This window comes from Hoplias malabaricus, chromosome 13, assembly GCF_029633855.1.
Source record: "Hoplias malabaricus isolate fHopMal1 chromosome 13, fHopMal1.hap1, whole genome shotgun sequence".
Taxonomy (NCBI): Eukaryota; Metazoa; Chordata; class Actinopteri; order Characiformes; family Erythrinidae; genus Hoplias; species Hoplias malabaricus.
Window position 1 is genome coordinate 21780152 of NC_089812.1, and position 13007 is coordinate 21793158.

Consider the following 13007-nt stretch of genomic DNA (forward strand, 5'->3'; position numbering starts at 1 on the left):
GGGCACTACTTAGGGACTATAGAGCTATTTGAGACACAAGCCATATCTCATTTTTAATTTCCCGGAATCTATTAATTAAATACTCTGCTTTATTTATACATTCTGTATTCATGAAACAAGTTCTCTTCTTCTTTATAAACCGTCGAATTCTGCGATAAAGGATGGGATTTTTAATCTGAGTGGTTTTATTTTGGTTGGGGTTTGTCTGAAGACCTAGACGTCGCCCGTGACGTGTGTCCTGTTCAGTGTGCCGACAAAATGGCTCCGCTCAGCTCTGCATATACAGTGTTAGTATTAGTTAATATTTTCGGGTTTTACCCACAGTTTGGGAGCTGCAACAATGGCAGAAGGGTGAGTGGATGATTCTGGTGAGAATACCTAAGCGATAAATGCTGTGCTTGTTTAATTTTGGCCTCTGGATGAGGTTGAATTGTTTTTTTCTCTTCACAAATTCTTATAAGAATGAGCACATCTCTCCGTGGCGGAGGGCGATGATAACGGACTTTGTTGTTGTTCCCCTACAACTCTCCATCACTATTTAATACTCCTCTTGTTATTAGTTTACTGCTTTGTCGCTGTACTACAGATCACTGCTCGTGATGTTTCTTGAAATTAAATTAAGGCGTGGGAACGTGTTAATACTAACTCGTTCCCACACGTTAAATGTCTAGTTCTAGTCTTTTATTTAATTGTTCCCATGCATTAATAAATCCATCTAACACCTTATTAAGCCATTCCATCCATCAAATACTTCACTCCAATCCATGTCATACTGAGTCATTCATTCATTTTTCTGTAACAGCTTCATCCTGATCAGGGTGGCGTTGGGTCCAGAGCTCACCTGGGATCATTGGGAGCAAGACAGGAACACACTCTGGACAAGGTTTTAGTCCATCACAACTACCTCAGTCATACACACGCCTCATCCCTATCGACAATTTCACACACACCCCGTGGATGGATTAATTTCTTCACACACTTACCCAGTCACTCACAATTTTTGAGCTGTGTCACAGCATTATCGGTCAGTCATTCCCACAGCTTAATTTATTTTAATGGGATGTCACAAATAGGGCTACTCCATTCCTGATTGTATTCTGTCTTCTGACTGTGTCTCTAAAGCCCATTCACACCCTGCACATTACACAGAAATATTAATATATAATTTATATGCAGCCAAAGCCACACAATCTCCTGTGTAACCTTTTAGGGGACCATTTGTGTGCAGAGGCTGTAGCTTCACAAACTGGAAAGTGCACTATGTAGGGAGTGTGGAGGCTTTTGTACAGTTGGCGAGGCAGTTATTGTGTACAGTGACATTCCTGTTATTCATTCCTTTATTTCTGTCATAGAAACAAATTGATATATTTAGAGGAATTAAGTGGAATTCAGTAAAAATAGATATACAGGAGTAGGGTTTGTGTGTGGTATTCATGAGGTGGGCTGTACCATGTTTAGATTGTGTTAATATGTGTACAAAGCTCTCGGAAATGTCTCTTGTGCAGTGTTTGTATGCTACATCTCTGCAGGTGATGGATACTGCTGAATCCGAAATGTCTGGGATTTCTTTTCCACTGGAGCACTCTTTTGAAGTTGGTGAGTTCACACCAAACATAAGCAGGAGAAGGAGGATCATTTTAGATGTGCAATGAAACAGTAGCCTGTATCTTTATCTTTGTTTATGAATAAAGCTGACATGAGTTGTGTGGATTTGTTGAGGAACAAAAAGTGTTAACACATGGCATGGTAACAATTTATTTATTCCCAATATTTTTGTCATAAATCAAGCATGGATCTGTAATTTGTAACATGGATGAGGCTGTCTACAAAACGATCAGTAGTTATTAAACTAGGTCTGTTTAAGACATTGTTACTAATTTAATAAATAATCATATAACAACATAATAATAACACTTTTAAAAGCAATAAAATACCTTTAATAGGCAGCAAACTTTTCATAAAAACAATGATTACATATATAAACATAGAATATTCAGACATTGGAATTTGAACATAAAAATAATTCTAATAAACAAAATATGTAAAACCCACATAAAGATTTCCCGAACGGAAAGATCAGAGAAAATCAGGGAACAGAACAGAGAGAGAAGATAAATTATTGGTGACATTCATTCTTATGTAAACAAACACAATGGACAATATTAAAGTCAGCAAAAATTACAGAGGAAATGTCCATATATTGTATGATAAGTCGATAATGTTATGATTGTGAAAGGCCTGCACTGTATGTGATTGAGCAGGTAGGGTGAGGACTGAGGAATGTTTTTGTTGGTCTGTGATTTCAGATGATGTGCCCAGGTTTCGTGTCCGTGGGAACATCCAGCTGAGGCCCGGCAGAGAGAACAGCGTTTTCCTCTCTCAGTCGATGCTCTCCGAAAATGACAGGAGGTTACTGAAGGTGAGAGCTCCTTCTCAGAATATGGGCCATGTTCATAAGGCAGGAAATTGAGCGCAGAGGCTACATGAAGTAGGTAATTGATGCCAGCTCATAACCTGCTCATAATCCTGTATCTGCACCACATTACAGTGCATTTTTACAGCATGTTGTAATACGGTGCAGTTTGCACAGTGCTGATTTGTAGGAGGTTGACACAGTGGTGCTGCAGATGGTGTCACTCCCACACAGGTCCGTGAGGAGTGTGGTGTGTTCTCCCTGTGTCTGCATGGGTTTCCTACAGGTGTTCCCATTTCCTCCCACAGTCTAAACACACGTGTTGGTAGGTGGATTGCTTTGGTGTCCGCAGGTCTGTTTGTGTGTGTGAAATTGTCCACGTGTGTGTGTGTGAAATTGTCCACGTGTGTGTGTGTGCGCGCGCGATATCTTTTAATCTACTGGTGACCTGTCCAGGGTTATTTTTTTTTCATTATTTCCAGTGGTTTTGGGTGAGCTCAGTACCCACTATGACCCTGATCAGGATGAAGCAGCTACAGCAGATGAATGAATGAAAAATTAACAGTGTAGAAGTTGTTAATGACTTGTTGGCCACGTTAGTCGTGTAGCTCCAGTGTAAAGCTAAACTTTACACACCAAACATGCATGCTATTAGCAGTTCCTTTGGGTTAATTGGTAAAATATGTAAATGGAAGGTGTCCTGAACAATGGCTTTAAGGATGAGTGTGTTTTGGTGTTGAGAGTCCTCTTTGAACCTTATCTGTGTGTGATCAGGACGTGGCGGCAGTGGACGGACTCTACAGGATCCGAGTGCCCAGAGTTTCTCTGCAGACGGACAAACAGACGGACAGACAGTCAGAGGGATACCTCACCACATTTGTCAGAGCTGTGAGTCTAAAGTCGATTTGAGGAACACACTCACCCGGTCACTGCGTAGTGGCATGAGGAATGTACAGACATTTAACATCCAGACGTTCAGTAGCTTTTTAACTGTTCAGACATTTAAAGATCATTTCTACGGAAACTCTAAAAGGCCATGAATAATTATATATTTTTTTGTTCACATTTTTATATTTTTGTTCAGGTTCGTAATAAATGATTGTTATTTGATTTATCAACATAGTTATTTTGAAGTAAAGAAAAAAAAATCTATTCATATTGATGTTGCAATCATTGTTGTGTGTGTGAAGTGCGCTGTCAGTCTGCTTTGAGAAGCCAAGGATGTACACAGAAGCCATTAAAAAGACGTGGCACAAAGCAAAGCACTTGGTGGCGTTGTAGCATCTGAAACTATTGTGTTATATTGTTGTGTTGACTGCGGGGATGTTTTTTTTTTCCAGGAGAAGTACACTACAACCACAAAAAGGGTTTGCAATAGGAAATCAGAAGTAAAAAGTCCTCAAAGTTTTATATATGAGACATAAATAGGTGTTGCCATGATAATAAATTTAACAATTAATTACAGTCTTCAGAAGGCTAAACATAACAATAAACAAAAATAATTAATTTATCACATTAAAAAAGTAAAAAGAATGTGCAAAACCATGGCCTTTAAAAAAAAAAAACAGTAACTTTACAGGAGAAGGAGAAAACCTTCTTTATTTTCAATGGAATTCAATTTAAAAAGATTTTATTCAGAGTAGTTGTGGAGTGTTTCTATTGGTCCATTCATCATGACATTGTCACACAGTGTGAAGGACATCTGCTGTGTTCAAACAACATATTAAAACTAACCGTCTACAAAAGAGATGCATGTTTTTAACTGGACAACATCAATATTCAGGTAGCATACCTTTTAAATGTTGCAGCTACAGCATAGACCGTTTCGGTAAGAGTTCTTAAACCCTGCCTGGGGTTTCACTGGAGCCCAGTCGACTGTAGTGAGGCTGGACCAGAACAACACAGAAAATGACTGCATCAGTTACAACCTCCTCTCTTTCTCCTTCAGTGCTCACTTGTGGAGTCTCACCTGAGTGACGTCATCACACTGCACACTGATGTCAGCGGTTACATCATCGGTGTCTCCATAGTAACGGTGCCTGGAGCCTGTCGGGGGGCAGAGGTGGAGGATGAGGTCGACCTGGAGGTTTTTAACACGACCATCAGTGTGAAGACACCAGGCAACGCACCCGCGTGAGTAAAACACACAGTGGCACACTGTATTATATACATAATAATATTTATTTCCCAAATATCTGGAGGAGAACTGTCACACACAAACTGCCTGCCTGTACTTGACTGTTTGTTTGTTTGACTGTTTGTTGCCAGAGCGTGTTTGCATTAGGGGTGTCAGACGAAGAAATTAAATTAGGTGCAATTGTTTACATCAGTCTGTGTATTTACTTACATTTGTATTAGTCTGAGTAGTTTTAATTTGCTCTTATTTGACCCTGTTTGTAATAGTTTATTATTAATAGTATTATTATATAATAGTATTATTAATAGTTAACAACAGCGTCATCAAAATGAGTTTATTACTCTCAGGGAATTTTATTACATGAAGAAATATGCGAAATATTAGCGCACATCTTTTTTAATTGTTATAAAGAAAATTCTGTTTAAACCTTTCCAAAAAATGCTGCATTTGATCTGAAGCCTCCAGCCTGAGATTTTATCACCAGACAGAGAGCGGTATTAAAGCTTTAGAAGCTGATTTTGAGGCCTGTTCTCTTTCTCCAGCCCAGAGACTGCTCTGTTCATTGAAAGAATGGAACAAGAAATGGACAAGAAAGGAAAACCCCAGGAGCAGAAATCCTTCTTCGCTAAATACGTGAGTAACTGTATTTTCTCAAAATGTAAGAGTAGATCTCTCTGTCTCTGCTGGGTCTTTTGTTGTTGTTGTTATTTTATGACACTCTTTCAGTGGAACATGGTTGTCTTAATCTCTAAAGGTATCCATTGATGTGCATTTGTCACTCACTTTCCAGTCGTCTCTACCCTCTGGCTGGTTTCACTTCTGTTATGACTGCACTGCGTCTGTCCTGAGCTCGTTGTTTTCCTCTCAGATGGTTGTGCTTGGTTTGTGTTTTGTTTTGGCCCTTGTTGTATTCCTCAGCTCTGATTGGCTGTTATGCTCTGTGGTCACTTCCTGTGGTGTCTCAGATTAAGCTCCGTGTTGACTGATGCAAGAGTCTACAACAAAAAACAGAAAACCAGCTTTGAGTGGGTCGTTTTTGGAAGTCTATACCTCACTCAAAGTAAGGCTGTGCAATATGTCAAGAGAATAGCATCATGACACCTGTGCACACAATACGTATCACAGTTTCAGGTGCTATGTGGTAAAAAGGCTATGAAACCCCAGTGAGCCACTATCATCTGTAATTGGTTTGAAAATATGTGGTTGACTTTCCCATATCTTGGAAGACCCCCTTTCTTCAGCGAAAGCCTCTAGAAAAATGTTTTACTTCAGTTAAGGTATAAAGCTTCATGTGGCTGGAGATGGTTTGGACGGTCTTCACTGAGCACACAGCCCAAAACCCCTAGTTTAGTGGTCTCTGTGTCGCCTTATGAGCCTTTACTAACTGTGTGTGTGTGTGTGTGTGTGTGTGTGTGTGTGTGTGCGCGCGCGCGCTGTGTGTTGACTCTGTGCTGTGTGTTTCAGTGGTATTTGATTCTGGGAGGTGCAGTGTTCCTCATGGTCACCAGTTCCACACAGCCCCCTGCAGGGGGCGCCAGAGAGCAGAGCTGAGTCCCATACATTTCAAGTACTGAAGTCTCACCATAGCCCATCTGTTCACTGCCACTCCTCTGTCTTCCTCACTGTGTGTGTGTGTGTGTGTGTGTGTGTGTGTGTGTGTGTGTGTGTGTGTGTGTGTGCTCTGGGTGGGTTCTCTCATTAAACTTCAGTGTGTTGCTTTGCTTATTAAACTTTTGTTTAGATTTTTATCAATATGAGTGTGTGTGTGTGTTTGTGTGTGTGCCTGTCCTAATTCACAATCACATGAACAGTTTTCTGAGATTCAAAAAAATCTATAAATATTAAGACTTGGGCGACATAGCACTGTGATACTGATATTATTATAAACTACAGCAAGGCAATCACCAGAAAATACACGGTGTCCAAAAGTTTAGACGCCCTCCAAGCTTAAAGCAACACTAGGTAATATTTTTACAGTAACATTAGAGTTACAGAATCATTGTGATGCTCTAATGAGCTGTAATAGTGAGAATAGAGCCTCTGGCTTTGCTGGTCTGGGCTCAAAACTCCAGAAACTGCTCTATGTAACATTTGGAGGGGGGTAGGAGACCACCCCACCTTCTTCCCTTTCCTCTCCTCCTCTTGATTTCAGAATGGTGCTGTAAAAGTGATTACATTTTACAACTGTAGGGGGAGCCCAGGAGCAATCAAACAAATCTTACCTAGTGTCCCTTTTAAAGAACACTGATCAACTACGTTATTCATTATTCCAGATTTAACAAGGGTTTCACAGTGCTGTAAGTTCCGAATGACCCACAGAACTGACCCTGAATTCTCAGGATCATGAATTTAGGTCTGACGCCCCTCACAACACTTTTTATGCGCCATTACAGTAATCAGAACTAATCAGAACTGTTCATAAGACTGCTATCGTTCTCCTGACCTGTTTTGGGTGGCTTTCTGTAATTTAGCCCCACTGTACAGTCTCATCCCTCCTGCTCTCTTTCTTCCTCTGGGAGAAGGAGGTGTGAAACTGAAGGTGTTCTGCTAAGAGGCAAAACTTCACTCACTCTTTAATCAGATCACTGGCTTAAGCGCCGCAGCTAATCTTTAATTCCTCAATGTGTTTTAATGATCCTCTTTTCCCACTGAAGCCACCACTGCAGACAGAAACTTTAACCTCTCTCTCTCTCTCCTAGTGGATGTACATCGTTCCCCTCGTTCTCTTCCTGATGATGTCAGGAGCTCAGGATCAGTCTGGGGGTGGCGCTGGTGGCGGCTCAGCCAATGGCGGTGGACGATGATTTCCTTGGCAACCGGAGCTCCTCCCTGGCAGTCGTCCAGCTGTATATAATAATTTAAGCCAGTAAATGAACGTGACATGTTTAAGTTAAATGTGCACAAACATGCCATTCATGTGTGTCTGTAAACTAAGAGTTAAAGTTAACATGCAGCCCTGTGTTTTTACTACTGATTTACGGAATAAAACTGCCTCTAATCTGTCTCTGACAATTTACTGTCTCTCCCAGCACAAGCATAGACCCCACAGGACACCAGTGTGGACACGCAGGTAGCAGCCCCCCAGGCAGAGCAGGGAGATACAGGAGACAGGGAGGAAATTTAAAAAAAAAAACGAAGCCCACCAGGAGGAGCGTGAGTTCTCTGTATATGTGGTTTTTCTCTGGCAAATCAACCTTTATTTCCTTGAAGATGATAAAGCCCACCTTTTTTCTGAACTCATGTGGTGTGATTTTTGGGCACTACAGATAGATTTTAGATCAGATGCTCAAAGTTGCACACGTCCCTCGGCTGGTTCAGACGCAGATGTTCTTCCTGATGTCTATCTTATTGTTCATGAAAAGGCATTTTTACAGGCTAAAGCATTGGTTCGACAGCCTATTTTATTTCACTCTAATAATTTTAGGAAATTGATAGCTGCACTTCAGCTACTGTAAACAGAGATTCAGGAATTCATCTTCGGGGTGGAATGGTGGTCCTGCAGGTACACCCTCTGGTCTGGGTGAGTGTGTGAAAGTGTGAGTGACTGTGATGCCCTGCTTTGGACTGGTGCCTTCTCATGGGTGTTCCTGCCCTGTGCCAAAAGACCTGCATGTATTATTTTATATGTAGAATAATGCGAACACTAACAGCATTAGTGGAGAGGCTGATGAGACTCTGGGAGCTGGGCAGTCCTCTTCCGCTCACTCCAGAAGAAGACATTAAAGAGTTAAACCACTCTCTGTGTGCTGTGTCCGGCTACTTCTTCGTGACCTCCTCCCTCTGGATCATAACTCTGACGGTGTGGTTGAGACTCTGTGTTTCTGTCTGTGTGGTTTATTGAGAACTTTCTCCCTGTGTTTAACTCTTGGCAGCAACTAACACAGTGAACAGGAAGTCTCACGGACAAACAAATAAGAGTCATTCATTACTTACTTTGTGTTTAAAAGTAAGGTGGAAACGAGAGTATTGACATCTGATGTCATGTATTCATTTATACGTATCCAGTCGTGTCAGAACTGAGGGGTAGCTGGTGTAACATGGGCAGCACCAGGGCTGGACTTTATGCAGCTTAGCACAGTCTCTCACAAGACCTCCATGGGGTTTAAGAAGGTTGAGGACATACAAAAATCTTGTAACATTAAATGTGATATATAAAATAAATGTATTTGTTCAGTGCATGTGAGCATTGCGCCTCGTCCTGACTGCTGTGCGCTCGGGGTCGGGGTGAACAGCGAGCAGCTCATTATCATTTAAGGGAACTGGCGCTGAAAGCAGTTTACACAGGGGGGGAATGCTGCTTGATCCTTGTGGTGCTTTGACCAAAGCAGGTCATAGGTGTTTCAGTAAGACCCAGAACTTTATTCCCTTGTGGAAAAGGGCAGAATAATTCTTTAGAAGTCTTTCTCTGAAGAGTTCTCCAAAACTGTATAGAGACTGTACACAGTGTGGCATAAACAGAATGTTCTAGAGCTTCATACAGAGTCCTGTCCTCTCCTCACGGCTCTGTGCGGCTATCTTTGTCTGATGTCTGTCACTGGGGGCTTGTGTGTGTGTTTGTCTTGGGTCAGTGTGTGTGTGTGTGCAACCCAAGGATTTTAGAGGCTTCCCAAACAGTCACACACTACAAACATACATAAACAAAGACAAAAACCAAACCTGAAAATGGTAACAATGCACATTTCTTTGCAGATTTTTTGGTGTTATACATAGATTAAATTATTCATTACATCTTTTATCACCCATTCAACGGCTACTTGTTTATCTTCTCTTAATATCCGCAGTGGGTTGACCCCGGCTTTTAAGCCCCCATGGTCCCCCTGGGCACTGCACCCATTGGGCCTGGTCAGTAATCCCTCCCTGGTATAACCCCTGATTTTACAAGGCTCATGCTCTAGATCTCTGCGCTGCTGGAAAATCCACAGCCACGTGGGCCTGGCTTCTCCTAAAGACCCTGAGCTCACTGATGGCTATTACTCTTGCCTTTAATCACTCGCTGTCTCACTGTCTATCAGTCTCACAACTCAGACGCCTCTCATTCTCTCTCGGTCTCTGTTTACGTTTTTAGATGTGGAGCACCTCAGAGAACAGGCATTTAATTCATCTGCTGACTCACTCTCTCACTCTGTCATTTAGAAGGCTGAAGCTTCTCCACAAGGGGGCACTATTAGTCCTCAGAGATGTTCATGATTCATAAGGGGGGGGGGTGTTTGTGAATGAGATTTCTTCCTCAGCTCTGTCATGCCTCTCTTTTTTCATTCTCTCTCACCTGTGATTGTGTCCTCCTTTCTCTTTTCCTATCTTTCACCTTCAGTTATTTTTCCCAATTATCTCTCTCTAACATTTCCTTTTTCTACTTCTCATTTTGCTTCTTGTTCCTCTGTTTTACTGAGCTTTAAAAAAAGATGTTGTGCTTTACAAGCGGCCAAGCTTTACAGGACAGACCGAGCTTTATGGGGGAGGCCAAGCTTTACAGGAGAGACCGAGCTTTATGGGGGAGGCCAAGCTTTACAGGAGAGACCGAGCTTTATGGGGGAGGCCAAGCTTTACAGGAGAGACCGAGCTTTATGGGGGAGGCCAAGCTTTACAGGAGAGACCGAGATTTATGGGGGAGGCCAAGCTTTACAGGAGAGACCGAGCTTTATGGGGGAGGCCAAGCTTTACAGGAGAAACCGAGCTTTACGGGGGAGGCCAAGCTTTACAGGAGAGACCGAGCTTTACGGGGGAGGCCAAGCTTTACAGGAGAGACCGAGCTTTATGGGGGAGGCCAAGCTTTACAGGAGAGACCGAGCTTTACGGGGGAGGCCAAGCTTTACGGGAGAGACTGAGATTTACAGGGGAGGGCAAACTTTACAGGAGAGGCCGAGCTTTACGGGGGAGACTGAGCTTTACAGGAGAGGCCAAGCTTTACAGGAGAGGCCGAGGTTTATGGGGGAGGCCAAGCTTTATGGGGGAGGCCAAGCTTTACAGGAGAGACCGAGCTTTATGGGGGAGGCCAAGCTTTACAGGAGAGACCGAGATTTATGGGGGAGGCCAAGCTTTACAGGAGAGACCGAGCTTTATGGGGGAGGCCAAGCTTTACAGGAGAGACTGAGATTTACAGGGGAGGCCAAGCTTTACGGGAGAGACCGAGATTTATGGGTGAGGCCAAGCTTTACAGGAGAGACCGAGCTTTATGGGGGAGATGAGCTTTATGCTAGAGACCGAGCTTTACGGGGAAGGCCAAGCTTTACGGGGGAGACTGAGCTTTACAGGAGAGGCCAAGCTTTACAGGAGAGGCCAAGCTTTACAGGAGAGACCGAGGTTTACCAGAGAGGCCGAGCTTTACGGGGGAGACCGAGCTTTACAGGAGAGACCGAGCTTTACGGGGGAGGCCAAGCTTTACAGGAGAGGCCGAGCTTTACGGGGGAGACTGAGCTTTACAGGAGAGGCCAAGCTTTACAGGAGAGGCCGAGGTTTACCAGAGAGGCCGAGCTTTACGGGGGAGACCGAGCTTTACAGGAGAGACCGAGCTTTACGGGGGAGGCCAAGCTTTACAGGGGAGACCGAGCTTTACGGGAGAGACCTGAGCTTTAAGGGGGAGGCCGAGCTTTACAGGAGAGGCCGAGCTTTACGGGAGAGGCCGAGCTTTACGGGAGAGACCGAGTTTTACGGGGGAGGCCGAGCTTTACGGGAGAGACCGAGCTTTACGGGAGAGACCGAGCTTTATGGGAGAGATGAGCTTTATGCTAGAGTCCGAGATTTACAGGAGAGACCGAGCTCTTTAAGGTAGAGGCCTAGCTTTACGGGAGAGAGAAGCTTTATGGGAGAGACAGGATTAAATACTTTTTATGCATAGTCAAACTCCTCCATGACCACATTTGGCCAAAACTTGTAGACACCTGTAATGTATTTTTCTCTAAAATGAAGGATGCTTATAGGCAGTTGTTCCATTTCTAGTTTTCGAAAAAGCTTCACAATAGGTGATGAAACATTTACTGGTGGCTACATTAACATTAGTGACATCACGCAAGTGTCCTCAAAGCTTTCTGGACTAATGGATATATGTTTTCAAATATATAAAGAGCCTGTGTTACATTGTGTGGCCGGTCAATGTGAGGGAAAAGCTGACCTCTCCTGAACATCATTCCATAAATTACTGTCTCTGCCCCAGACCTCCTTGTACGATTATAAACTTTTTATAAACGTGACTGACCTCTATTAACACTTTCATTAGAACTCCCATTATAAAAGAGGGATGGGAGATATGACCACAGCTCACGTTTCTCTGTAGAAGGTCAGTATTTCCAGAGCTCTGAACAATGGTGTGTGTCCTGGAGCAGCTGCACATGAGCGTCAGCTCACCATGCTCAATGCCATGTGTGGGCTAGAAAGGTAAGAAGATCCCCAGCACTTGTCAAGTCGTCCAGCAACTGACCTGCTTAATGTTTTTGTGGCAAAATGCAATCAAATTCTCACAGCCATGTTACGACAGCTCGTGTAAAGCCTTCCCAGAAGATGCTGGACTCGTAAACACGTTGCTTGTTGGGAACATTGTGTGAGTCGGGGTGGTGAAGTGTGGACGAGTTGAATGAATAATTAATGGTGATCTTATTTAGAGTCTTGGTGTCCTTGCATCTCTTCTCACGTTCTGCCTCCTCAGTGGCCCGTGGGTCCGGTCTGATATCCGATCTATTGGTCACTCATTCAATTTAGAGTGTCAATAACATCCAGGCCAGGAGACCAGGGCTTCCACTGCATCCAAAGTCAATACGAAGTGGACCTCTCGCATCAGGGTCACTTTTCAGACCAAATATGTCCCTGTGAACCAGCCGGGGAGGGCCAGGAGCAGGATTATCCCGAACTAAAGGGGCTTTGATGCGCACCCCTGGCTATAATTCATCTTCCTCTCTGTCTCCATCCACACACTAGGGGTTCCAATCTTACACCGTCCTCATGGTCGTATTCCTGTTGCTTTGGTTACATAACCCAGCGCACAACATGAAAGAGGCACTGAAGAGCAACGCGCCTGTTTTCAGACAAGTGTTTAAAGCATGACGGCGATGCGAGAACAGCATGGGACCCTCAGCATACCCCCAGCCAGCCCCTGGGAGCCCCCTGTAAATCATCGCCCCCTCTCTCTCACCTTGGATTTATATATAGGCAGCAGATGTTTGAGTGTATATTTACTCTTTGATTTTTTTTTTCATTGAACTTGATCATCGATCAGATTAGGTTTAGTGTCCAAAAGTGTGTAGACACCCCTTTAATTAGAGACTACAACTGCTACTGCTGTGGAGCTTTGGAATTGCGTTCTCTGGAGTGATGGAGCTCCACCCAATACCCTTAGGATTTTTAGCTGGAGTGGCATTTTGTGACTCGGGACTAATGGATCCACACTTTAATGGTTTTGGCAAGATAGAGTATGGGCAAATGTGTTTTTATCACTCTGTGGGGACCTCCAACTGATGATAACTAGAA

General features: G+C 43.4%; 1 protein-coding gene across 3 annotated transcripts; it reads left to right on the top strand.

Annotated features, from left to right (window-relative positions):
- The first annotated feature begins 220 nt into the window (after window positions 1–220).
- On the top strand, window positions 221–7570 carry emc10 (ER membrane protein complex subunit 10). Of its 3 annotated transcripts, XM_066642339.1 has the most exons (9): window positions 221–351; window positions 803–883; window positions 1530–1596; window positions 2307–2419; window positions 3188–3301; window positions 4362–4546; window positions 5093–5183; window positions 6015–6117; window positions 7250–7570. In XM_066642339.1, the coding sequence occupies exons 1-8, from the start codon at window positions 259–261 to the stop codon at window positions 6099–6101; spliced, it is 831 nt and encodes a 276-aa protein (XP_066498436.1). In that variant the 5' UTR covers window positions 221–258; the 3' UTR covers window positions 6102–6117; window positions 7250–7570. The 3 variants fall into 3 exon arrangements, with proteins under 3 accessions (XP_066498436.1, XP_066498435.1, XP_066498437.1); XM_066642338.1 differs by lacking the exon at window positions 6015–6117 and having other exon boundaries at window positions 7250–7568; XM_066642340.1 differs by lacking the exons at window positions 803–883; window positions 6015–6117 and having other exon boundaries at window positions 7250–7569.
- Window positions 7571–13007: the final 5437 nt, after the last annotated feature.

Excerpts from the sequence above, each read along its gene's own strand:
- emc10 (XM_066642338.1), top strand. The coding sequence starts at position 259 with ATGGCTCCGCTCAGCTCTGCATATACAGTGTTAGTATTAGTTAATATT. Across the intron at positions 1,597-2,306 it reads GGAGCACTCTTTTGAAGTTG|ATGATGTGCCCAGGTTTCGT; the intron begins GTGAGTTCACAC and ends CTGTGATTTCAG. Across the intron at positions 3,302-4,361 it reads TCACCACATTTGTCAGAGCT|TGCTCACTTGTGGAGTCTCA; the intron begins GTGAGTCTAAAG and ends TTTCTCCTTCAG.